This window comes from Elgaria multicarinata, chromosome 5, assembly GCF_023053635.1.
Source record: "Elgaria multicarinata webbii isolate HBS135686 ecotype San Diego chromosome 5, rElgMul1.1.pri, whole genome shotgun sequence".
In the NCBI taxonomy this organism is placed as follows: domain Eukaryota; kingdom Metazoa; phylum Chordata; class Lepidosauria; order Squamata; family Anguidae; genus Elgaria; species Elgaria multicarinata.
In genome coordinates this window covers 53628875-53653553 of record NC_086175.1, presented here as the reverse complement: position 1 = coordinate 53653553, position 24679 = coordinate 53628875, and the positions used below count along the sequence as shown (strand labels likewise).

The 24679-nt window shown below is 41.3% G+C and overlaps 1 protein-coding gene across 2 annotated transcripts in view; it reads right to left on the bottom strand.

Annotated features, from left to right (window-relative positions):
* Window positions 1-24679, bottom strand: part of SHROOM2 (shroom family member 2) — a 153886-nt gene that overhangs the window by 21598 nt on the left and 107609 nt on the right. For both annotated transcript variants that reach the window (XM_063126365.1, XM_063126366.1), the window contains exon 5: window positions 21333-21433. In XM_063126365.1, the coding sequence (XP_062982435.1) occupies window positions 21333-21433 (101 nt within the window). The remainder of the gene's footprint in view (window positions 1-21332; window positions 21434-24679) is intronic.

Below are 24679 nucleotides of genomic sequence, written 5' to 3'. Positions count from 1 at the left end.
GAGTGCAAATCTCGCCTTTTCTGCTGCAGCTTGTCCTCTGTGCCACATGCCATCCTGGTTCTGAAAGGCCATAGAATCATAAAACTGAAAGAGACCTCAACAGCTGTATCATGGAGTTGGATGTGTCCTCCAATCTGTAGGTATGGATTTTTGAGGATTCCGGAAGGAAATGAGAAAATGGATAGTCTCATTCCATGAATAGAATTCTAATCTATTCATGAAAGGGAAGTTAGGATCCAAACTACCGTTTAATATCATTTGAAGAATTAAATATAGACGTCAGAATCCTAGGTCTGTGGAAGCCAACGGCTTATCTGCCCATTAACTTCAGAAAGGCCAGGATTTCATTTGTAGATTTATAATATCTATAAACTAGCCTGAAACATACTGGAAAGGGGCTACATTGAAGCATCAGACTTATATTAAGTACTTGATTCACAGTTATTATATCTGAGAAAGTATCCATCATAATAACACAGGGTGTTGTTGTGTGTGTATATTAACATGATGGAAAAAAACCACCTCTTTTTTTAACTGATGGGGTGTAACAAAGGAGATACAATTCTCTCTCTCTACAATGTGTGTGTGTGTGACACATATTTACATGGTGGATCCCCACCCACTCCCTTTTTTAACTGAAGAGTTGTAGCAAAGGAGATACGTGTGTGTGTGTAATATTTGTGTGTGTGTGTGTGTGTGTGTGTGTGTAATATATATATATATATATATATATATATATATATGCATATTTTCATGGTAGAACCTCCTCACCCTTTTTTTAAACTGATGGGCTATAACAAAGGAGATACTAGTGTATCTCCTGTGTGTCTATGTCTGTATACGCATATTTACATGGTGGAACAATCCCTACCCCTTTTTTAAACTGCCGGACTGTAATAAAGCAGATAGTAATGTGTCTCGTGTGTGTGTGTGTGTGTGTGTATACACAGGCATAGATAGATACACACAAACACACACAGGGCTTGCCAATTACCAAGGCCCCCAAAGCGGGGGGGGGGGAATGGAGTGTGCCTGTGCACTCTGTATACAGAGACATATTGGACCTCCCTGTAAGACTCTTATCAGTGAGGACCAGGGTTGTAGAGTATATTTTCCAATCAGTGCAGCAGTAGCCAAGAACACAGCACTTATAACAGTGAATGACAATCACCCATTTATAAGGGAGAAACTACAATAAGCGCTGTCAGGAAACCACTGGGGTGAGAGCTTTCCTGCATCCTGTGAGTGAGAATCCAACTGGTTCCTCCTCCAGGGTTTAGTTCTTTGGTCATGCTACAGTGCAATGGAATGTTTAGAAATGACTTTAATATAAATTGATTAAATAGGCCATTGCTATACTTGGTGTTCCTAAAGCACAGATTGAAATGTCAAGATAAATGGTCTTATAAGCAATCTTGCGCTGCATTTGTCATGGTAATATTAATATTTTAAATGATGCCTGAGCATGGGGTTGGGAAATATAACAACAGGGAGAAGCAAGTGGGGTAACATGCATGTACTGTATTCGTATTGCAATTTATTGCAAGAACAAAACCTTAAAACAATATAAGGACATATTTCATTTTGTTACCGTACTGCTGAAAAATGACCCAAGACAGACAGATTCTCAGAAATTCTGGTGCATGTTTGAAGGTGTGCTCATGCGGGGAAGATGAAAATAGGAAATTGGAAAGGCGTTTCAAAACCAAACAGTTGTTGTGCATCTTGGCATGCAAATTTGAAAAGAATTTATAAGGAAGCCAAAAGGAAAAGAATTCATAAGGAAGTGTACTACCGATATGGCATGCTTCACCTCGAAGTTCATTCTTTAAAGATCCTTGGACTTCTATCACAGTTGTCAAAGCAGCAAAATGCATGTTGAAAGGATACGTGACTGACTAATCCCTTATTACAACTAAACCCACAAAATGGTGGTAGGGAAAAGGTAGCTGCATTCAACACAGGGTGAGGTGAGTCCTCATGCAACACATGCCAACCATATCACCCCCAAAGAGACTGGAGCTTACTGTTCAGAAAGGAGAAAAGAAAGAAAGCTTCAAGCAGCAGAAGAACCCAGGGGCAAAACCTGTAAAGTGTTACAGCAGTGTTAAGTTCCAAGAAGTTCATCCTGGCAGCTCCTATAATAACTTTCATGACTTTGCATGACAAATAGACCTGATGAATATAATTCAGAATGCTTTGGGCTAGAGGTCATGTCCCCACCCCCACCTCAAGGAAACAATCCCCAATGAAAATTCCTTTTCTCATCATAGAGCAAAAGTAAAATACAAGTCTTAGATGCACATGGCATTTCTCCTTGATACCACGAAAACTGGATATATATATATAGAGAGAGAGAGAGAGAGAGACAGACAGACAGACAGACAGAGAGATTTTCTTGCTGAAATCATTAAACATTTTAATCGCACCAATAATTCAAGCTACACACCTGCTCAAAAAGAAAGCATCAAGGGTTTCTATCCCATTTTCATCATAAATACAATTGGCTCTAAAAATGAAGTTGTACATTTGAAATATCTGCAAAACTTATTTTGTTTGTTGTCAGCTCGCTTTCCTAAACTGAATAACTTGGGGTTTTGACATGCAGTACTCTCGTTTCTGAGATAGTTCTTTCATGGTCAAGTAAGGCCAGAGCTGCATGTCATGGCAAATCCCAAATCAGGGCCTCTATTCTCCTGTTTCTGCTAATTATTACTAATGAAAACCATGTGGCAAGACATTATTCACTCACTGAGTTTCCCCACCTCTGCCCTGCTGTTTGCAGGTTCAGAGAAACATTTACCATAATGATATTATTCATTTTGCCAAGTTACAGTGGGGGCAGCTTCTCCAAAAATATTTGCCAATATCACATCTGCTAGCCCACATATCTGACCAGAAATGAAGCCCAGGAACCTGAATCACAATAAATTATTAAGTAATAATCTGTGTTTTCTCTTCACCATTTTACAACACAAGTAGGAGCTACTGAGGCTAGCTGGGATGGAAACCACTTTTTAGCCAGAAGGACTAAAACAAGATCCCCTGTAGAGGAATAGTAGCCTCCAGGACAGTAGCAAAACAATAAAATAAAAAATACAGAAATAAATTCTGTCTTCCTTCAAGATGATAACCCCCCACCCCCACCACGCTTCCACAAATGAATTATTCCTGGGTTTTGCATCATTAAACAACTGGAGAGTGGGGAAGAGATGTGAGGCTGCTGTTTTTGGCTGGAGACATACATCTGCCGTAATGTCTACTTCTGGCCTAAACAGAAACAGATGTACAAATTGACCGTGTGGTTGTGAACACTACATTCCCAAATGTTCAAATATTATCAGTCTGTCTTTGAGTTTACTCTGTGCAACAGAGAAGGCAAGCACCCCCAAACAACAGCGTTTGTTTTAGTTAGAGAACAATAAAGGAAGTCCAAAATGCTGGCATGGTTATATTTTCCCCCTTGAATGAGGGAATAATCAAAACTATTTGCATATAATAAAACATATTAATGTGAAATCAAATGAAACTCAGTAGCATGCAGAAGAAGAGTGCCGATTAAAAGAAAGTAAGCAGCTGAGAGGGATAAAGGATTTAGGAAGAATATGTGGGAGGGAGATAAGAAGGAAAGAAAAAGATGTGAAACATACCATCAGTTGAAATGCAAGGAAAGCAAAGCTAATGCAACGGCGAGGCAAATAGTCGAAGGAATGCAACACAGAGACAATTTTCAAAGACTAATTAAAATTCTGTTTTTCAGGTATCGGAAACCAGAAATATGGGCTGCTGTAATTCAGGGCAGAATGCCTTTTCCTATCATTACAATTTTTCTCCAATATACCACTAGTTCAGCGATGCTTTTAAGGAATCTTTTCAATGCTGTACAATTCTGTTCCATGCAGTAACAGTCATCTACTCTATGGATACATAAGCATTGTGCATTGTTCGCCCTCCTAATCCCTGCTCTGCAGAAAACCTCTTAATACTGATCTAATTTGACATGGGAATAGTCTGAAGGCACATGATGTAGCACCCTTACCCAAGGTAAGCTGATCTAGCTTTTGCCTTGATGGAAGACCACCTGAAACCCTAGGTATGCTACCTTTTTGTTTCATAATGGAAGAAAGAAGGAGTATAAATAAATGAATATATAACGAACACATCTGAATACTGCTATATCGCTAAACCAGGACAGAAAAAAGGAGAAACAGGTTCTCAGGATGCAAGAAATACTTTATTTCAAAGCCTGACGTGTTTTGGCCTGTGTTCTTTCAAAGGCCTTCCTCAGGGGGCTGTATTATTAAAAATGCATTAGGTTACATATTGTGGGACAACACATTACATAGAAATGTATTTATATTTTAAGGTTAATTAGGCACATTGCCACAACGGCCCATGCTAGACGTCTTAAAATAAAACTTTTAATATTACATGACAGCACTAGGGTCTGTACACATGTATAATGATAAAAGCATACAAAAATCATATAAAATGAATTTTTAATATTGCAGCCCCCTGAGGAAGGCCTTTGAAAGAACACAGGCCGAAACGCGCCGGGCTTTGAAAGAAAGCATTTCTTGCATCCTGAGACCTGTTTCTCCATTTTTCTGACCTGACTTGGATGCTCTCCCCACTTTGGTTTTTTATATTGCTGTACCAACCACATACGTATACTTCTGGTTCATTAATTTGCCTTAATTATTTCTAATGCATGACATATGACATTAACAGTTTAGTGTCTTATATATAGGACATCTACTTAATTTCGTTTGATTGCAGAACACATAATGGCTCACGGCTGAATGCGTAACAGACTGTTGACAGGCACTAGGATTTTCAATGAATATACACATGCTCATCATGATCTTGAATATGCCCATAGTCTTTAAAAACAAAGGGTATGTTTACACTACAAAGTTAAATTATGCTGTGCCAGAGCTCCTCTTATGAGATGTGCTTGAGCGGGTGGTTGCAGGACAACTCCAGGCACTCTTGAATGAAACGGATTATCTAGATCCATTTCAATCGGGCTTCAGGCCTGGTTTTGGAACGGAAACTGCCTTGGTCGCCCTGTGGGATGACCTCTGTCGGGAGAGAGACAGGGGGAGTGCGACCCTGTTGGTTCTCCTGGACCTCTCAGCGGCCTTCGATACCATCGACCATGGTATCCTTCTGGATAGGTTGTCTGAGCTGGGAGTTGGAGGTACTGCGTTGCAGTGGTTCCGCTCCTACTTGGATGGCCGATTCCAGAAGGTGGTGCTGGGGGATTATTGCTCTGTGCCGTGGCACCTAAGCCATGGGGTTCCACAGGGCTCTATCTTATCCCCTATGCTGTTTAACATATACATGAAGCCGCTGGGGGAGGTTATCCGGAGATGTGGACTGAGGTGTCATCAATATGCGGATGATACCCAGCTCTACCTTTCCTTTTCATCAAACCCAGGTGAGGCAGTGGCTGTTCTGAACCAGTGCCTGGGCACGGTAATGGACTGGATGAGGGCTAATAAACTGAAACTCAATCCAGACAAGACGGAGGTACTGTTAGCGGGTGGTTCTTCTGTCCGGCGAGGTGATGTTTGCCCTGTCCTGGACGGGGTTGCACTCCCCCTAAAGGATCGGGTCCGTAGTTTGGGGGTGCTCTTGGATCCAGAACTGTCACTTGAGGCACAGGTGAACTCAGTGGCAAAGAGCACCTTTTATCAGCTCAGGCTGATATACCAGCTGCGCCCTTATCTGGACAGAGATAGCTTAGCTACAGTTATCCATGCTCTGATAACCTCTCGTTTGGATTACTGCAATGCGTTATACGTGGGGCTGCCTTTGAAAACGGTCCGGAAACTTCAACTGGTGCAAAACAGGGCAGCAAGGTTATTAACAGGGACTGGCCGGCGAGATCACATTACGCCAGTCCTTTTACAACTTCATTGGCTGCCAGTCCAGGTCCGGGCCCAATTCAAAGTGCTGGTATTAACATTTAAAGCCCTAAACGGTTTGGGGCCAGGTTATCTGAAGGAACGCCTCCTCCCATATGTACCTACCCGGACCTTAAGATCATCTACAGGGGGCCTTCTCCGTGAGCCCCTGCCAAAGGAAGTGAGGCAGGTGGCTACTAGGAGGAGGGCTTTCTCCGCTGTGGCACCCCGGTTGTGGAACGAGCTCCCCAGAGAGGTCCGCCTGGCGCCTACACTGTACTCCTTTCGTCGCCAGCTGAAGACCTTTTTATTCACTCAGTATTTTAACACTTAATTTTAACTTAAATTTAAATTTTACTGTTTTAACTCTGTATTTTAATCCTATATCAACTTTGCTGTGTGGTTTTATCCTGGTTGCGCTTTTTATACTGTATTTCGTAATTGTGTTTTAACCTGTTGGGTGTTTTACTGTGGTTTTAATTTTTGTGAACTGCCCAGAGAGCTTCGGCTATTGGGCGGTATAAAAATGTAATAAATAAATAAATAAATAATAAATAGATGTAGGCTGGAATCCTATACACCAGGACTTGGGGTTCCCCATCGAGCCCTGCAACTTCTTCTCCTGACCCCATCCTCTCAGCCACTGAGAGAAAAAGCTCTTCTCTCTGAACAGCTGCTGATCAGAAAGAAGATGGCACTGTTATGCATTTTCAGTTACATGGAGGTTTTAGGGGAATCTGTACTTGGTGCTCTCATTATACTACATGTCCTAGCATTCTTGGGGAAATCTATGACAGTCCATTTAAATACCAGTGCAAGGACTGGTGCTTAAATAGCCACAATAGAAAGGTCACTTTAAACTTTTTTACCCTTGTGGCTGGTGTTTCTGTCCAGCAAGTCATCTGAAAACATTTTCCTCCATACCTTTCTATGTGTGTCTAGGGGCAGGGGAAGGGGAGAGAAAATGTGGGGTGTTTGTCTTGTGGGTATCGGCTTATACACACGCAAGATCAGTAGCTTCAATGTGGCCTGAAAGTTAGGGCACCTATTTCAAAGCGGTTCCAAGTGCAGTAAAACCATAGTAGTGTATAGCGTGAATGTTGCACTGGTGCAGCACTCATTGAAATAACAGATCCGAGGATTTACTCCTACATGTGTTTTTGCTTTAAAAAATTACATATGGTGGTAGTTTTATTTCATATCGCTTAAGTTAGCGCAGCAGAAATATACATGGTAATTACAACAGCTGATGACCAGATTTTGTTTAGCCTTGCTTGAATAATGATTGCCCTATTCAATTATTCACAGAAAAACTGCATATTTAATTCTTTTGCTAGAATCTTCAAGAAATCCAGGTGCATAGTTGAAACATCACCAGGCAAGGTGAACATGGAAATCTATAGGCTACGACAGCCTCCCCACAACCTGGTGCCCTTCAGATGTTTTGGACTTCAGCTCCCATCAGCTCCAGTCAGCAATGGTCAACAACCCTTGGAGTTGTGGTCCAAAATATCTGAAGGATATAAATTTATATAATTTATATTTGCAGTTAGTCACATACCTGAATATCTTATGAAGTCTCAAACACCCATTTTAAAAGTTACAATATTTCTATACTGCCTCTCACCATAATGATTCTCAAAGCAGTTCCTACAGCCAGTCCTTGTTATAGCCGTGAAAGCAGAAAGGCCGAGAATCGATACATCATAAAGGAACTACCACGCCAGTGAATCAAACACAGTTGAATCCACTTTCCTTGTATCCATCTAAAGTCCTGGGATGTGGGGCCCTCTGTTAACATTTTTTTAGCTGCAGGAGGAAGCAGCTGTGACTGAGCAAAGAAGCAAGCAAGCTAGGACCAGTGTTCCGTTTGCAGGTATGGTTATCTATCAACTCAGTTGTAATGACAGAGGGGAAATCCATTGTTTTTTAGGCCGGGGAAGGCAACGGCAAACCACCCCGCTATAAGGCCTGCCAAGAAAACATCAGCGAAAGCTGGCGTCCCTCCAAGAGTCAGTAATGACTCAGTGCTTGCACGAGAGGTTCCTTTCCTTTCCTTTCCTTTACCCAATACTCAGCACTGGAAAATTAGGATGAGTAGTAAAGGTTTTTATAAGTGCTTGATCCAAAAGGGACTCTTCCACAGAACAACGCAGCTACATGCCCTAGTATTCTTATACAAACACACAGCTTTAATATAAGAAATCAGTATCTTGGAAAAGCCTATCTTGGAAAATGCATATATTAATGGTCCCAGGTTGAACACCCATCACTTTCACTTAAAGAATCTCAGATACCAAGGCCTAAGGCTTAGGTAAGCATTTTTCAGCCCTTGGCTCTTATTTCAAAAGTCCTCTGCACGTGATCAGTTCAGACCTCTGGCAAGCGCAGTCTGACTGTCCCCTGGGAGCCTGCTGGATGGGTAGGAAGAGGGAAAGAGAAAAGAGTGACATCCTTAAAAGTGAACTGCTGGCACAGGGCAAGTCTAGAACAGAGAGGCTGTGCTTGTGCATATCTTGTAGTTTGAGAAACAGATGTTTGTGCTTCCCTGTGTGCCATCTCAAGAACTATAAATTCCAAAGTTCTATGTACATAAACAGCAAGGAGGAACAGCTAGAGTAAGGGTCAAAACACTATTATAATCAGCACGCTGATCACAGGGGCAGTGGGAGCCAGTGGTGCTAATTTACAGGCCCAAAAGATATGCAAGTAAATGGTTGTGCAAGAAAAAGGCCAGAAAACAAAGCTTTATAGTTTTCTGATCTACCTATAAAATGTTTGCAGCCATGTTGTCTCATTCAAACAAAAAACAAATCAAAACATTGACAAGCTAATACTGCTATCAGGATCAAGCAAAGAGTGACAAAATACTCAGCAAGCCTTGTAGGATTCTTCTTTAGGTTAGAGTTATGTTACACAAATAGGAGGTGGTGCTTTGGGGAGTAGTAGAAAAGCCCTAGTGTGGCCTGTGGTGTAATTTCAGAAAGATTTTTTTAAAAAAATGTAATTCAGAATTAAAATATGAGGACTTTTTCATGACCCATGAGGACTGAATGCATGGGATTGGATGGTGGTATTCCTAAAGAGGTGATATTGACCCCATCTTTGCTTAGCTTTACACAGGCCATCAAAATGGCTAAATTTAGGATGGCTTTTGATGGATTTCAAAGTTTTATCCCTCTCTCTGGACGGTTTACAAATGGCTTGTTCTGTTCCTAGTTGTTTTATTTTCTTAGTTGCATATTGCCATGGGTTCTCTTTTGGGCAAGAACACAATTTATAAATATTGTAATAAATCAATAAATTAGTGTGGGGGAACGAGGCTGCTTCACAAGCTTGTACTGGGAAGCCCCCAAAATTATGCTTGAGCCCTGCGGACAAGGAATAGTATCTAAGGGACATTTGTCAGCCATGTATATCCATTATCAGGAGTCCCTAAGTTTTTTACATCAGTGGGTACACTGTCAAGCAGGACACAGGGTTATGGTGAAATGTACTTCATTTCTATTTAAATGATAGCATTTCTAAGTTTGCATCTACACCTATATATTAACATATGCAAATGTAATGCAAATCACTGTTCTCTTTTTGAGGATGCATCCTAGCTATGTTACAAGTTTATACCAGGCCCAGGGAAATGATGTCTGCTCTCCCCTACAGACATTGCAAAGGGCCCTTTAATAATGCTCCCATGACAATTTCAAGTCCAAGGGCCTAATGAGTTCACTAGTATGGATTTAAGGTGGATTCCTGTATTGAGCAGGCCGTTGGACTCGATGGCCTTATAGGCCCCTTCCAACTCTACTATTCTATGATTCTATGACAAAGCTTTTCTTCCCACCCAATCAAACAGCTCTGCTCCTTGCAAAACCAGGGATTTTTGGCTTCAACTTCAGGTGATGGGGTTCTTTTTAGCCAACAAGCCTCAGACTTCATCAAACCCACACTATATATCTCTGTAGAAAAAGGATGCTCATAACAAGTAACAAAGAACATCCTCATGAATCTAGCTAATGCATATAATCCTAAGTGAGTTGTGTACATTATAATCTATAAAGCAGATATGATTATGAAGTCTGCTTAAGACAATGTGGTGGATCTATAAATACTATAACAATATGAGGCAGAGAATGATGCATATACAACAAAGACAGCACAGAAATGTATTTCTGAGCCTTGCTGATGACAACCTCATGATGATGATTTGAACAGGCAAGCCTTACTAAATGGCACATTCATCTCAGCTGGAGTAAGAGTTCTCCCCCTTTCCAAAGAATAGCACCCCGAAGTCATGGGTTACAAACAATGTTTGATATAGAGATAGAAGCAAATGCTTACAAAAAAGCAAACAAAAGTGTTTTAGGACATCGTGGGTGTGAGAAGGCACTTCAGAAGACTCCCTAATGCAGATAGGCAGGTATCTAAAATACTGGCCAATCCAAATACGTTATGAGGTTTACATACTACAGTATCCATATAAAATATATTCTGCTTTCCAAGACCATGAAAATTGCTGATTGGCTGGAATACCACTATAAAGCCACAAGGCAGCTATCATTAGTGTCATAAAAAAACAACCTTAATTGCTACCCACAGTTAACTGCACTAAAAATGTCACTCAAATTCAAGAAGCAATTATTTATTTCGACAATGTGTGTGTACCTCTTCTGCACAAGCTTTCAAGGTTATATATGCAGTTAAAAGAGTAAAACAATACAACATCATTCAGTAAAATAGTATCAGAACCAGCAGAACCAGTTAACAGTCCTGTACATAAGGAAGTATCTTTATCCTTGCAATGTATGGTAATAATGGTATACATTACCAATCTGACAGCCAAATCCATTTAAAAATAGGTTTCACCAAGTTCAAAGGGATTTATGCCCAAGAAAGTGTGCAAAAACTGAAGTCATGTACATAGTTCCTTGGAGTTGGTCCAAGTGAATTCAGTGGAACTATTTCTGAATAAATATCCATTGATCAGGCTGTCAGTTAATCAAATCCGTTTCATTAAAATCTCTCATCAGTTCTCCACTTGCATGCACAGCTATTATGTCAGTAATCTGAATGCAACTGTGATTAAAAGGAGATTTCTTGCAGGATGAATAAATTCCTTGCTTCAATAAAAATAACAACAACAACCCAACCACCAACACAAATGTCTTAATTTTGCTGTGAATATTCAGCGGTAAAGTCAATATTTGTGGCAAATGACTTGTTTCCTTATTACTTCCTTAAAGGAATATCCTGCAAAGGATTTTATTCCAGTGAACTAAGCTATATAAATACATGCCATACTCTTGCTGTAGATTTCAAGCCAGCTGCAAAAAGGCAACCCACTTAAAGGAGTCGAATCACATTCTATAAATGACAACCACGATAGGGACAAAAGAAAGGAATACTTTGCATTGCTGGCAATGGAATGTCACATGAAAAAGCTTTTTGGAAAAATCATTTGCATTTCCTTCTTCCCATTATATTAAAAAAAGATGTGTGTGTGTGTGTGTGTGTGTGTGCACGCATGTGTGATTTACCCCCCTTGTTTTGCATGCAAAAGCACTGGCAGTGGTTCATTAAACATGTTTTTAAATGACAACAATAAAAAATAACAGTAACTGCACACAAGTAAATAACATAGTACTAGAGGGAAACCATAAATGTGTGTCTTTTACTGAAACCTACTTCTCCTGGGACTAATGAACAGGGAGCAAAAATAAATCCATTCATATTTCTACCACCCCTTGACCTATTTTTTATCACTTAACAAAACAACCACACCTTTCAGTATCAATTTTTCATTCAGACTTTGTTGTTGTTGTTTTTACTCACCCACTGATTTCAGAATCGCCAGCCACTGTGTCAGCAATCTAATAGCCTCACATTTGCAGATGCTTCAGAAAAATAAATACCAACGTCCATCTGAACCTGCCTCACAGTGGCAATTCTGCGCGGAAAGCTGCAAGCACAGAACTCTCACATCACCCAACAGCGAAAGCCAGGCTTGCAGGCACAAAAAGGAGGGATAAACACCCTGCCATCCTCAACCCAGAAAGCAAACGTTGCTGAAAAGCAGTGGCATCTAATTCCAGTGTGCATTATGCTGCGAAAACAAAAGCAGCTACGAGCAGCACACACAGACCAACGCAGCTTGCTGGAATAAAGGAGTTGCATTGAAAAACAAACAAATGCAAATAAGAGAAACCGTAAGCTACATTCAAACATAAATACTCTTATCATGAAATGCCTCACCCACTCCAATATTTTGGAGCCGTTTCTGCAGGCAGGGATATGCAAACACATCTTGCACGTAAAGAGAAGGGCTGCAGTCCTGCCCACGGTTATATAAAGATAAGTTCCCTTGATTTCAGTGGGATTTACCCGCACATAATTGTGGTCAGGATTTCGAGAGGAACAAAAGGAATCTTTGACAAATGAGTACCACCACAAAAGCAAATCAAGGTTGAACTTACAGCAATTCTAGTCCATAGGGTGGTTTATATATCCCAGTGCTACCACAAAACTGAATTGCATTAACTTACCAGAATTTATAAATATTACCCTCTATTCAGTTTGGATTCGGGAGGGCTGCATCCTTGCAAATGCATCCCAGCCAGTCAGAGAGAATGGATTCGTCTCTAGCCTCTGCCTCCCTGACTGTCATACAGATGGTTTTCAAATCCATGCCTCACAACAGCTGGCTTGTTTTTGCCTTTTCATGTGACTGACAAGTTCATACAAGCGCTGTCAACTTTAACCCCAATGGCAGAAGGCTCAGCTTGTATTTATACGTTACATCACTGAAATTCTCGACCTTGGGGAGAAAAGGTTGCAGACTTCAAAGCTTCATCTTCTTTTTTTACTCCCTTCCAAAAAAAAAGGGGGGGGAATCCCATAAATGTGCTATTCTGTGCTTCAAAAGAAGCATCTTTTATTCCAGTGTCAAAAACAATTATATTACATAGGTTTTAAACCTGCAAAAATATATTATTACAGGCCTGATCTGTACTGTGTCGAGTTTTGGTGGAAGTAGAAAGTATCTCACTACTATGCAAACTACACCCACACACATTTTGGGTTTGGTCAAAAAGAACAATGAAAGCTATCTTGTACACAAACAAAACCTGTTTGACCAGAGGCCATAGCGTGACAGAAAAAACCCAATATGTGTAATGCAGGAAATGGTGGCTCTACTGTACTATATTCACAAGGCTTGAAAAAAAATCTTTTCACAGTAGGCATTCACTGTTAGGTTCCCTGCTGTCAGACTTTAAGAGCATAAAAATCATTACAGGAATTAAAGATGTGTGCATATTTGTGGTACAAGTAAACGTGACGGTATCATTACAAGCAAAACGAAAAAGAATAGAAGAGCTGGAAGGGGCCTGTAAGGCCATCAGGTCCAACCCCTTGCTGAATGCAGGAATCCACAATAAAGCATACCTGACAGATGGCTGTCCATCTGATTCTTGAATGCATCTAGTGTAGGAGAGCCCACTACCTCCCTAGGTAATTGGATACATTGTCATACTGCTCTAAAAGTCAGGACATTTTTCTTGATGTTCAGCTGGAATCTGGCTTCCTGTCATAGGCGTGCGGAGCACATTTCATTAGGGGGTTCGGCCAGGGATACTTTTTTTAAGGTAAACATTGATTGAACATACAGTAATAAAGGACTTTTTTTCATTCATCGAACAAACGAAAACTGAAGTAAACTGGATTTTTTTTAATTAACAAGTAATTTGTACTTTAAAAATACACATTTTAAAATAGAGACTCTGAATAATATTTTTTTGCTGTAGTGATAACCAGGCATATATAAAGATAGTCAATTTTCACCATCTTTAAATTTAATCAGATAATGACCTAATCCAAAGTTACTAAAACAGATTCAGGTTTCTTGATCAGGCTTGTTGTGGTTCAAAGATCAAGTGTATTTTAACTCATTGGGTGCAGATTTCAACACCAAGCAAGTCCACATTTGGCAAATGGAGAGAACCTTGATAGTAGATATATACAGCTTGCATTTTTAAATACTTGAAAAATTCAAAATATAAACACATTGAATCCAACACTTGTCTTAGGGCAGGCAAGAATAGTCACAGGGTCTGTGATAGGGCAGGCCAGAACAGTTGGGGAATCTGCAAGAGTAGTCGAAATAGTTTGAGGAGTCTGCAGTAGTACAGGCTAGAATAGCTGAGGGCTCTGTGTCAGGGCACACCAGAACAGCAGAGGAGAGCATGACTTTTGCCAGATACTGCACATCCAGTTTAATGCAGAGATCACATCCTTTGAAAAAATGATAATTGATTAAAGAAAATTGGCTGAAAAGAATGACAGATGCCCTGCTATTCTGAAATCAAGAGAAAGTAAGTGGTTCAAAAAGTACTAAAATTAGAATCATAGAATAGTAAGAGTTGGACGGGGCCTCTAAGGTCATCAAGTCCAACCCCTTGTTCAATGTAGGAATCTATCTTATAGCATACCTGACAGATGGTTGTCCAGCTGCCTCTTGAAGGTCTCTAGTGTGGGAGAGCCTATGACCTCCCTAAGTAACTGGTTCCATTGTCGTACTGCTCTAATAGTCAGGAAGTTTTTCCTAATGTCCAGCTGGAATCTGGCTTCCTATAACTTGAGCCCGTTATTCCGTGTCCTGCAGTTTGGGAGGATTGAGAAGAGATCCTGGCCCTCCTCTGTGTGACAACCTTTCAAGTCCTTGAAGAATGTTATCATATCTCCCTTCAGCCTTCTCTTCTCAAGCCTAAACAGTTCTTTCAGTCTCTCCTCATAGGGCTTTGTTTCCAGACCCCTGATCATCCTCATTGCTGTACAGTTAAATCAGCAGGATTCTTGAAGTAAGAAAATGATTTCTCTAACTAAACCATGTTCTAAAATATTTTCATTTTTGAACATCTCTGCCAAACACCCTAGCTACAGGATAACATTACAAGCAAAGAATTGACATCTTCCAAGATCTACCACACTCAAGAAGTTACTAAGAACTCTTGCAGAATAAGTCAACATTTTAGAAATGCAAACTTAGCTTTCAGTCTTTGCACAGTCTGAAGAAGAAAAAAACAAAAACAGAACCCCAAAACATATTTTGAAATTGTTTAAAAGCAACTACAGTGATTTCTTACAAGTTAAGTTCCTACAGAATTATTTATAGTCTATTGGTCTGGTGATTTCATGTTCAATATTTGTCTCTAAACCATGTACAAAAAAGCTGTATTTTGAAAGAGTCACCACATACTGTACAAGTTTTACAAGGAAGAGATCCCATGTTATTCTTTTAACAATTTTGGCCTTGCTGGCTTGTGTCACATTATGCTCTTGGGGGGGGGGGGGGATAAATGAAAAGCAAACCACCGTGGCCAAACCCTTAATAAAATTTGATTCCTAAGCAAAGCCAGAAATATTATATAGTCATTTGTTTCCTAATTAGCTTGATGCTTTTGGAAAATCAGAAGCAGGGTCTCACAAGCTTGAATAATGCCCTCTTCCATTTTCTGCATAGCAAGCGTATTATAACATTGCTTTTGTTTCTTTTTTTTTAAAAATGCAATTATATACACTTTTAATAAAAACTTTGGCCCATTGCGCTGTTTGAGCTTCCCTACTCCTTTAAGTGCCTTTCAGACATTCCCTGGCCTACACAATTAACACAACCACAGCAGCTGCTGCAGCAGTTACTCCCATTTTAGTGGTGGTAGTGGTTATTAAAAACAGTATCATGCTGAAAAGTTACCAAAATACTTGTCAAATTAAAAACAAAAATAAAACACAGCTTTTTATCTCTCCCAAATTTGTCAGAATTGGGAACCTAATTACCACATATGAAAATTACCAAAACATATTAAAGAAAGCCACCAGCAACCTTTTGAAAAAAAAATATAACAGACGTATTTTTCTACCAAAGCATGATCCCTTAACAGAAGAATAGGCAAAGATTTTATTCTCTGGAAAGTATTTAAGCTGAGCTCACAGAAGACAAGACATTTTACATTAAAGAGAAAGAGAGAGATACAGATGGTGGGAACCTCCTAACGTGTGCTCATCCCCAGGATAGCAATAGGGCACAAGCACAATCCAAAGCCCACGTTTCCTACACAAAGCCTCCCTTGGAGTAGAGCTTCGTTTGTTCTAGGGGGCTTGTGCAGGAGAAGCAATCTGGGTTTGGCATTATTAGAGGTTGCTGAGGGGGAGGCGGGGGAAAACCAAGCAGCTGAGGATGGGGAATAGACACGTACCTTCCCTGGCAGCGCTGCTGGCCTCCCGCTGCTCCTCCCTCCGCTCGTAAGGTGCTGCTGCTGCTTCTCATCCTCCCTCCTCGCGCTGCCCACAGCTCTGGCCCTCGCGCCGCTCGATACTCGTTCTCCGCCGCCGCGCCTCGTGCTTCCGCCCCGCAGAGCAGCCTTGCCGTGCAGCTCAGCCAGCAGCCGGGGTCTTCGGCGCTCTCTTGAATCGCGCGAGATCTCGGCTGCTGGCTGGGAAGGCTCGCAGGAACTCTTGTAAGACTTCCTACTTCCTGTGGCTGGGCAGCCGGGAAACAAGGCTGCAGAGCAGCTGCGGGGCTGAGCTGCATTTAGAGGAGCTCGGGCCAGAGCAGCGGCGCCTCGCTTGTCCTCTCTCCCTCAAGTGCAGGCGGGGCAAACATGGCGGCGGCAGCGCATTAGGGGGTTCAGTTGAACCCCCTGAACCTGCTGTGCGCACGCCAATGCTTCCTGTAACTTGAGGAATGGTCGAGAAGAGATCCTGGCCCTCCTCTGTGTGACAACCTTTCAAGTACTTGAAAAGTGTTATCATTTCTTCCCTCAGTCTTCTCTTCTTAAGGCTAAACATGGCCATTTATTTCCATTGTTTCCAGACCCCGATCATCCTTGTTGCCCACCTCTGAACCCCATCCAGCTTGTCTGCATCCTTTTCGAACTGGGGCGCCCAGAAATGGATGCTGTACTCAACATGAGGCCTAACCAATCATGGTTTTTGGTAAGCTTAGGGGTTCAAACCACTTTTAATCATGCATCGGGGAGAAAAAAATATCTTCTGCAAAGTGCCTAAGGGAGGAATCCTATGGCTCCTAGACAGCATTTGGGGAGCCATAGGATAGTTTGGATTCCTGGATCTGAGGTTGTAGACAGTGCTCTGACCTCAGAGCCAGGAGTCTGAGCTCCCCTCCACCTCTCCCTGGGAGAAAGTGTGGGGAGAACTACGCTGGCGACCTCAACGAGGAGGGAAAGGAACTGTAGAAGAAAGGATATGAGCTATCACCAGCCCTCCCCTGTCTCCTTCCCTCCCCCACTGCAGAGCCCTAGCAAGATGGGCAAAAACACCCATCTAGCAAAAATGCAGAGAAGCAGAAGCTTCTGAATTCAAGATTGCCTCCATGATCCCTCCCCCCGCTCTGCATTGGATGCCCAACAGCCTCTGACTTCAGAGGCTGATGGGTATCTGGATAGGATTGCGCCTTAAGTGGTTCAAAAATAGATATATACCACCAAGTAGTGCCTGATGAAAGTGTAATGTGTGAACAATTGTGAGCAAACTGGTTCCTCCAAAAGAGTCGTATAATTTAGTAAAGAGCTTTAACGAGTGCTTGGTTTAGGATTTCAACCTTAGTCACGAACTGTCTATGGCTTCTTTATTATATAAAAGTATCTCATGTGAAGTATTTTGTTTTACAGAAGAGTTTAGTTTTTGCCAATATGCCTGCCAACTTTCTGATATTATGCAGAAACTCAGACATATCAAAAGCAGAAAGTATATTTTTAAGTGGTCATCATCGGTATGTTTGTATTACATAGCACATTAAGTTAGCACATCAGATAAGAGAGGAGTATGTCACCCTGCATATTTATTTGGCAACTGTTTAAAATATAAAAGAATGGACTGTATCCAACATTATGCATCTGGAAAAAGTACAAAAGGTGTTGTTCTGTTAATGGTTGCAGAACAGCTTGTACAAACAGAATCCAAGTACAGAATTTGACACTTTCACAAGGATGAAAGCCAAGGTTTGCACTAGCAGAATGACACCCACTGGATACAACCTATATTTTAAAATAAATAAATAAATCAGGATTTACATATTTATTGCATTTTTATACTGCCCAATAGCCGAAGCTTTCTGGGCGGTTCACAAACATTAATTTAATAATATTCCATGTCACCCTTAGGTAGTGAGATGTTGATGTTGAAGATTATTGGCTTGCAACATCACATTAATCTATGTAACTTGAATGCAATATTATAGACCAGCCTTCCCTACTTGGTGTTCTTCTCATGTTTTTGATTTCAACTTCCATCAGCCTCAGCCAGTATGGCCAATGATCAGGAACGTTGGGAGTTGAGGAGGGCGACGGTTCACTATGCACTACACTTTTCTTTAATTTATGAATTTGTAATACTAACCTAAATCATGGGTTCATATAGTGTACTTTGCTCTTGCTGTAAGTGGTTCATAACAACTCAGAAGAGAAAAAAACTTTGAATAATTTTAACAAAGGATTGGTTCACACAGTCAAAGTTGCTTCTGCTTCATATGCTTCCTGATTGTTCCGCGGTGATTCGGTAGTCCTGAAGAGGTAATGTGTGACCCTGTCCAGTTCAGACACAACTGCCAGTTCATAGACATAATTTTCACTTGCCCTTCTTGGCTGATTAAATCAGCCAAGGTAGAATTGATGTCGCTATTCTCTTGACTTTTAGAAAGGGTGTGAAGATATTTAATTTAGCCTTTTAACTTATGTATTTTAATGCTCCTGTTTTTCATTATTTTAACATTGTGCACCAACTTGATGTCCCTGATCTAAGGAGGCAAGACTTCCACAGAGAGGGAGCCACCACACTGAAGGCTCTATATCTGGGTGGAGATCAATCAGGCCATAGATCCATGTGCATCCATTGGGAGCATGCCATCAGATGATCTCCATTGCCAGAGCAGGTAAATAAGGGAAGAGGCGCTCTCTCAAGTATCCTGGTGCCAAGTTGTTTAGGGCTTTATACACTAGTAGCAAAACCTTAAACCTGGCTTGGTAGTGAACAGGTAACCAGTGCAGTTCCCTCAGCAAAGCAGTTGCATGCTGAAAAGGAGCAGCTCTTGACAGCAGCCAAGCTGCTGCGTTCTACACTAGCCCCAGCCTTAAGGCCAGACCCACATAGAGCTCATTGCAGTAATCCAGTTTTGCAGTTACTAGTACCTTGAGCACTGTGGCCAAGCTATCCCTGTCCAGTAGAAGCTGTACCTGGCACAGCAGTAGAAGCTGGTAAAAGGCACTCCAAGCCATAATGGCTACTTGGACCTGCAGTGACTGTGATTTATTTATTACATATTTATACTGCCCAACAGCCAAGGTTCTCTGGGTAGTTCACAATTAAAACCATAGTATACAAAGGTCAATTTAAAACTTTAAAAAATTAAAAAAATATCATACAAACCCAGAAAAAGTTATACTCCAGGGAAAGCTTGTCTAAAAAGATGTGTTTTCAGGAGGCGTTTGAAAGACGTTATATTTTCCGCCTCCCAAACCGCACAAGGGCGGTTTTTCCTAAGGGTGGGTGCCACTACAGAGAAGGCCCGCCGTCGAGGTTCTTCGTGACGACACTCTGTCTTAGAATGATGGGCAGGACCTCCTCTGACAATCGGAAATGTCATCTGGGTGTGTATAAGGGAAGGTGGTCTGCTAGGTATCCTGGTCCCAAGTTGTTTAGGACTTTATAGGATAACAACATAACCTTGTACCTGGCTCGGTAGCTAACAGGCAAGCAGCGCAGTTCTTTTACCACAGGTTTTATGTGGGCAGAGCTAGGTGTCCTGGTGAGCACCCTAGCTGTTGTGTTCTGCACAAGCTGCAGCTTCCAAACCATACACATGGGAAGCCCCACACAGAGTGTGTTACAGTAGTCTAATCGTAGTCTAATCTCCACTGACAAAGACAGATCCAGGAGCACCCCCAAACTACGGACCTGCTCCTTCAGAGGGAGTGTAATCCCATCCAGAACAGGCAGACACCCCAATTCCCAGACCTGGGAACCACCAACCCACAAGGCCTCTGTCTTATTGGGATTCAGCTTCAGCCTATTAGCCCTCATCCAAGCCATAACTGTATCCAGGCCCTGGTTCAGAACGTGCACGGCCCCTCCTGATTCGGATGTTACAGAGAAATAGAGCTGGGGGATGGATCTAGGAGTAACCCCAGATTGTGAACCTGATCTTTCAGAAGGAGTGCAACCCCATTCAGAACAGGAAATGAGCCTATCTCACGGGCTCAGGAACCACTCACCCACAGGGCTTCCATCTTGCCAAGAGTCAGCTTTAGTTTACTACCCCTCAGCCAGCCCACCACTGAGTCTAGGCACTGATCCAGGACTTGCACAGCCTCACCTGATTCAGATGTCACAGGGAGATACAGCTGTGTGTCATCAGCATATTGATGGCATTTCATTCCAAATCCCCCTAATGACAGCTCCCTGCAGCTTCATATAGAGTTTAAACAATTTTGGGACAAGATGGTACCCTGCAAAACCCCATAGCTTAATTGCTATGGAATGAAACTGACCCTGCAGGTAAGACCAGAACCACTGTAATATAGTGCCTTCAATACTTAGCCCACAGAGTCCAGGACGATACCATGGTTGATGGCATCAAACGCAAGAGATTCAGCAGAATTAACAGCGTTGCGCTCCCCCTGTCCCTTTCCCGATAAAGGTAATTTATCAGGGCAACCGAGGCTGACTTGGTCCCATAAGCAAGTCGAAACCCGGACTGGAATGGGTTTAGATAATCCGTATCCTCCAAGAGTGCCTGCAGTTGCTCCACCACGACCCTCTAAAATACCGTCCCTAGGAAAGGGTATCTGTGACTAGGCGGTAATTGTGAAATATGATTGGGTTTAGTTAGTGGGGGAATTTCAAGCATCTGAACAACCCCCTCCTCTTTCGATGTGGCCACAAGGACAGTGAGGCCACACTGTTTCCAACTAGCAGCAGTTCAGCATTACATCGAAACCCAGTTATATTTCTCAACGTTTATTTGAAGCAGCTTTCGTATGAGGCAGCGGAAATAACTACTTTACTGCACAAAAGAGTAACATATGCCCCTCTTTCTTTTAAAAGCCAATGATTTCAAGCATGTGTTTCAATTCCCAATGAAATTAATGAGGCTTGATATCGAGTAACATTAATCTTGGACATGTACTATTTATATACTTTGTTTTAAGCCTGAAATAAAACACTATCTGCTTATTAATATGAAACCCTCTAGTGCTTTTAAATAGCTCTCATGTATATGCAAGAAATATTTGCGAATTATTTTCATGTTTCACGAAGAACCCCACTTCTGCAGTACTTCTCTACTCTGGTAACAGAAGTTACAGGTTTAATATTGAGACTTCTCTCCTTGCACACAGAAAGAAAATTGCTTACCTCAAATTGCAGCTCCTTTCATCAGATCTTGCTGTAGAGGAAATGCACTCTTCCTCCTCCCTTGATTCTTCAGTTTGCCTCCTTGCTTCAGCTGATGCTTTCTAAAAAAAAAAGGGTTTTATAACATGGTAAAGCACCAAATCATCAAGTTTCAGTCTCCAGAAAAATATATCATTACACACCCATTCATTTGTGGATTTGCTTAAAAGTCCATAATGCATCCGGCCTTATGCTGATTTGGCTTAAAGCACAATAGTAATCCATGCAGCCTCTTAGTTGGCTCTGCAAACCTTGTACTCAAGTTACTAATTCATCTGACCAGTCTAGAAGGAAACAGCTATAAGCATTTGCAATTTGGTTTTGGTAAAACATATGTTGCTTGCAAGCAAGCATCTTCGACACTCAAGAACACTGTGTGTGTACACACACAAGAAAAGGGGAGCGAGTTCATATCGTTAAAAAAAATAGTCAAGACACTGTGATTTTAGAATGAAATTATGGAGGTGGTACCTAACCCTGGTTAGATTAAATAAGATAAATAATCAGCATTCAGCAAATTGTTGGAGAGGATGTGGGGGAAAAGGAACGTATTTACATATGTGGTGGGAATGCAAATATGTACAAAAATTGTGGAAGATGGTGTTTTTGGAGATTGAAGAAATTGTGGGAATGAAGATAGAACGAACGCCAAAGGTTGCATTACTGTCACTATTTGAAGATTTAAAATGTAAAAAAGAAATTAAGGAATTGATAACGAATTTGCTGACTGCAGCAAGATTGATGGTAGCTAGGAACTAGAAGATTCAAGGGGAATATTCTATTGAAGAATGGTACAAAGAAGTATGGGATATAGCTATTAATGATAAATTGACTTGTAATATTAAGTGGAGGAAAGGTATAACTAAAATAAACGAGTTTGAAGGAATTTGGAAACAGTTCCTAATATTCGTGTTTTCTAAGGGAAGTGGGAAACCACCAGCAGAAGAAAGTATGAGATTTTGGAATCAGGAATGAGATCCCGAGGTGGGGGGTGCACTTCTATGTTAAGTTTGATTATGTTATATAGATATGATATTAATGTTAATCAACATTTATGTAGTATGTTGTTTTCTTTTTGTAATGGTGTATGTTTAAGTATTGTAGAAAATAAAAATTTAATAATAAAAAAAAAGAATGAAATTATCTTTACAATGCTAAACAATTAAAACAACGCAACATGGGTGTAAGAATCACCTTATGCCAGAAAGCCACTGACCACTACACGTATCAGCATGCTTTTAACTTCCACCCAGAACACACCACAAGACTTATTGTCTAGCCAAGCTCTATGATACAACTGCATTTGTTCCAGCTCATCAAACTGAAATTCACCCTTGAAGAATTTACATCAAGCACTTCTTGAACATTACCTACACAGTGAAGGGGGGGGGGGGGGAACGATTGACAAGGCTAAGCTTAACAAGGCCAGTATCATACTGCCTTTATACCAATCGATGGTGCGACCACATTTGGAATACTGTGTACAGTTTTGGTCACCACACCTAAAAAAAGATGTTGTACAGCTGGAAAAAGTGCAGAAAAGGGCAACAAAAATGATCAAGGAACTGGAGCGTCTCCCCTATGAGGAAAGGTTACAACAGTGGGATTGTTTAGCTTGGAAAAAAGGAGGCTAAGGGGAGACCTGCTGGAGGAGTACAAAATTATGCATGGTGTGGAGAACGTGGATGGAGAGACATTTTTCTCACACACACAAAATACTAGAACCCGGGGTCATCCCATGAAGCTGATTGGTGCGAGATTCAGCACAAATAAAAGGAAGTACTTCTTCATATCACATAGTTAAGCTGTGGAATTCGCTACCACAAGATGTAGTGATGGCCACCAATTTGGATGGCTTTAAAAGGGGGCTGGATAAATTCTTGGAGGAGAAGGCTATCAATTTCTACTAGTCCTGAAGGCTATGTATTACCTCCATCATTATTATTATTATTATTATTATTATTATTTACATTTATATACCGCCAAAGCTCTCTGGGCGGTTTACAAAGATTAAAACACTGAACATTAAAAACCAATATACAAAATTTTAAACCATAAAAAGCATAAAAACAGATTCTATACAATATCCATTTAAAACAACTATTCTGGGTCAGTATCAGAGGCAGTATATACACCAGCTGTTGGGGAACATGGGTGGGAGGGTGCTGTTGCATCTGTGTCCTGCTTGTGGGTTCCTAATTGACAGCTGGTGGGCCACTGACTGAACAGAATGCTGGACTAGATGGACCCTTGGTCTCATCCAGCATGGCTCTTCTTACATTCTTAAGTTAACACCCAGGAAGAGTCTGCACGACCGACTCAGAGGAAAAAGTGACTGAGCACCATTTTGTCACCCACATCTCCCAGCTAAACCGCTCCAACATATGATGAGTTATCAATGGAGTATTTTGGGCACTGATGCTTCATTCTCACAAGCCTTGATAATGAAAGCCTGTCCCTGCTTATAAGCAGCATGCCTCCCCACCCCACCCCAGATCTAAAGCACCTGCTCACCAGTAACAACAGATCACATAACAGTGTCACAAACATGACCCTGTAGCAAACCCAGATGCCAACGACATCTCCATCTTGACAACACTATTACAGGCCCTAATAACATCAGCCATAACATCAAGGGCTCATTCACTTGTTCATGCTGCAATCTGATATTTGCTATGACAAGGCAGGAACGCTCTTCTGCATTCTACATGGGGCAAGCAGGTCAGACTCAATGCAAAAGAATTCTCCCACAAATACATTTCCAAGAGAGTCTACAGCATGGAAGGACAGGTTGCTTATTTGTAACTGTGGTTCTTTGAATAGTCATCGGTGAACTCACACATACCAGTTATGTGCGTGTGCAGAACAGTTATTCAGACCATTCTAGAGCTGACCACAGTTTAAGCAGGAGCCCCAAACACCCCCTGTGTGCTTGTTCTGGGCGTGGCTCCCACGTTCCTCTCAGTTCCAAGTTTGCTGCAGCAGATGAATAAAAGAAGGCAAGGCATGGAAGCGAGGAGGAGGGTGGGTTGTGCGAGTTCACAGATTACTACTCAAAGAACCACAGTCACAAGTAAGCAACCCGTCCTCCTTCTTAATGGTCTTTGTGATTTACACATATGGGTGACTGAAAAGCTTCAGCATAACTATAATATTCCAACACTGCCCATATTTACTACACTGTTGTTCAATTCATTTCTGTAGTTGAGTGGTGTGCACTGAAAGCTATCCTTATGGTGAAATAGTTGTGCCAGGGGTCTCCAACCTGTTTGAGCTGGTGGGCACATTTGGAATTTAGAGAGGGTGTT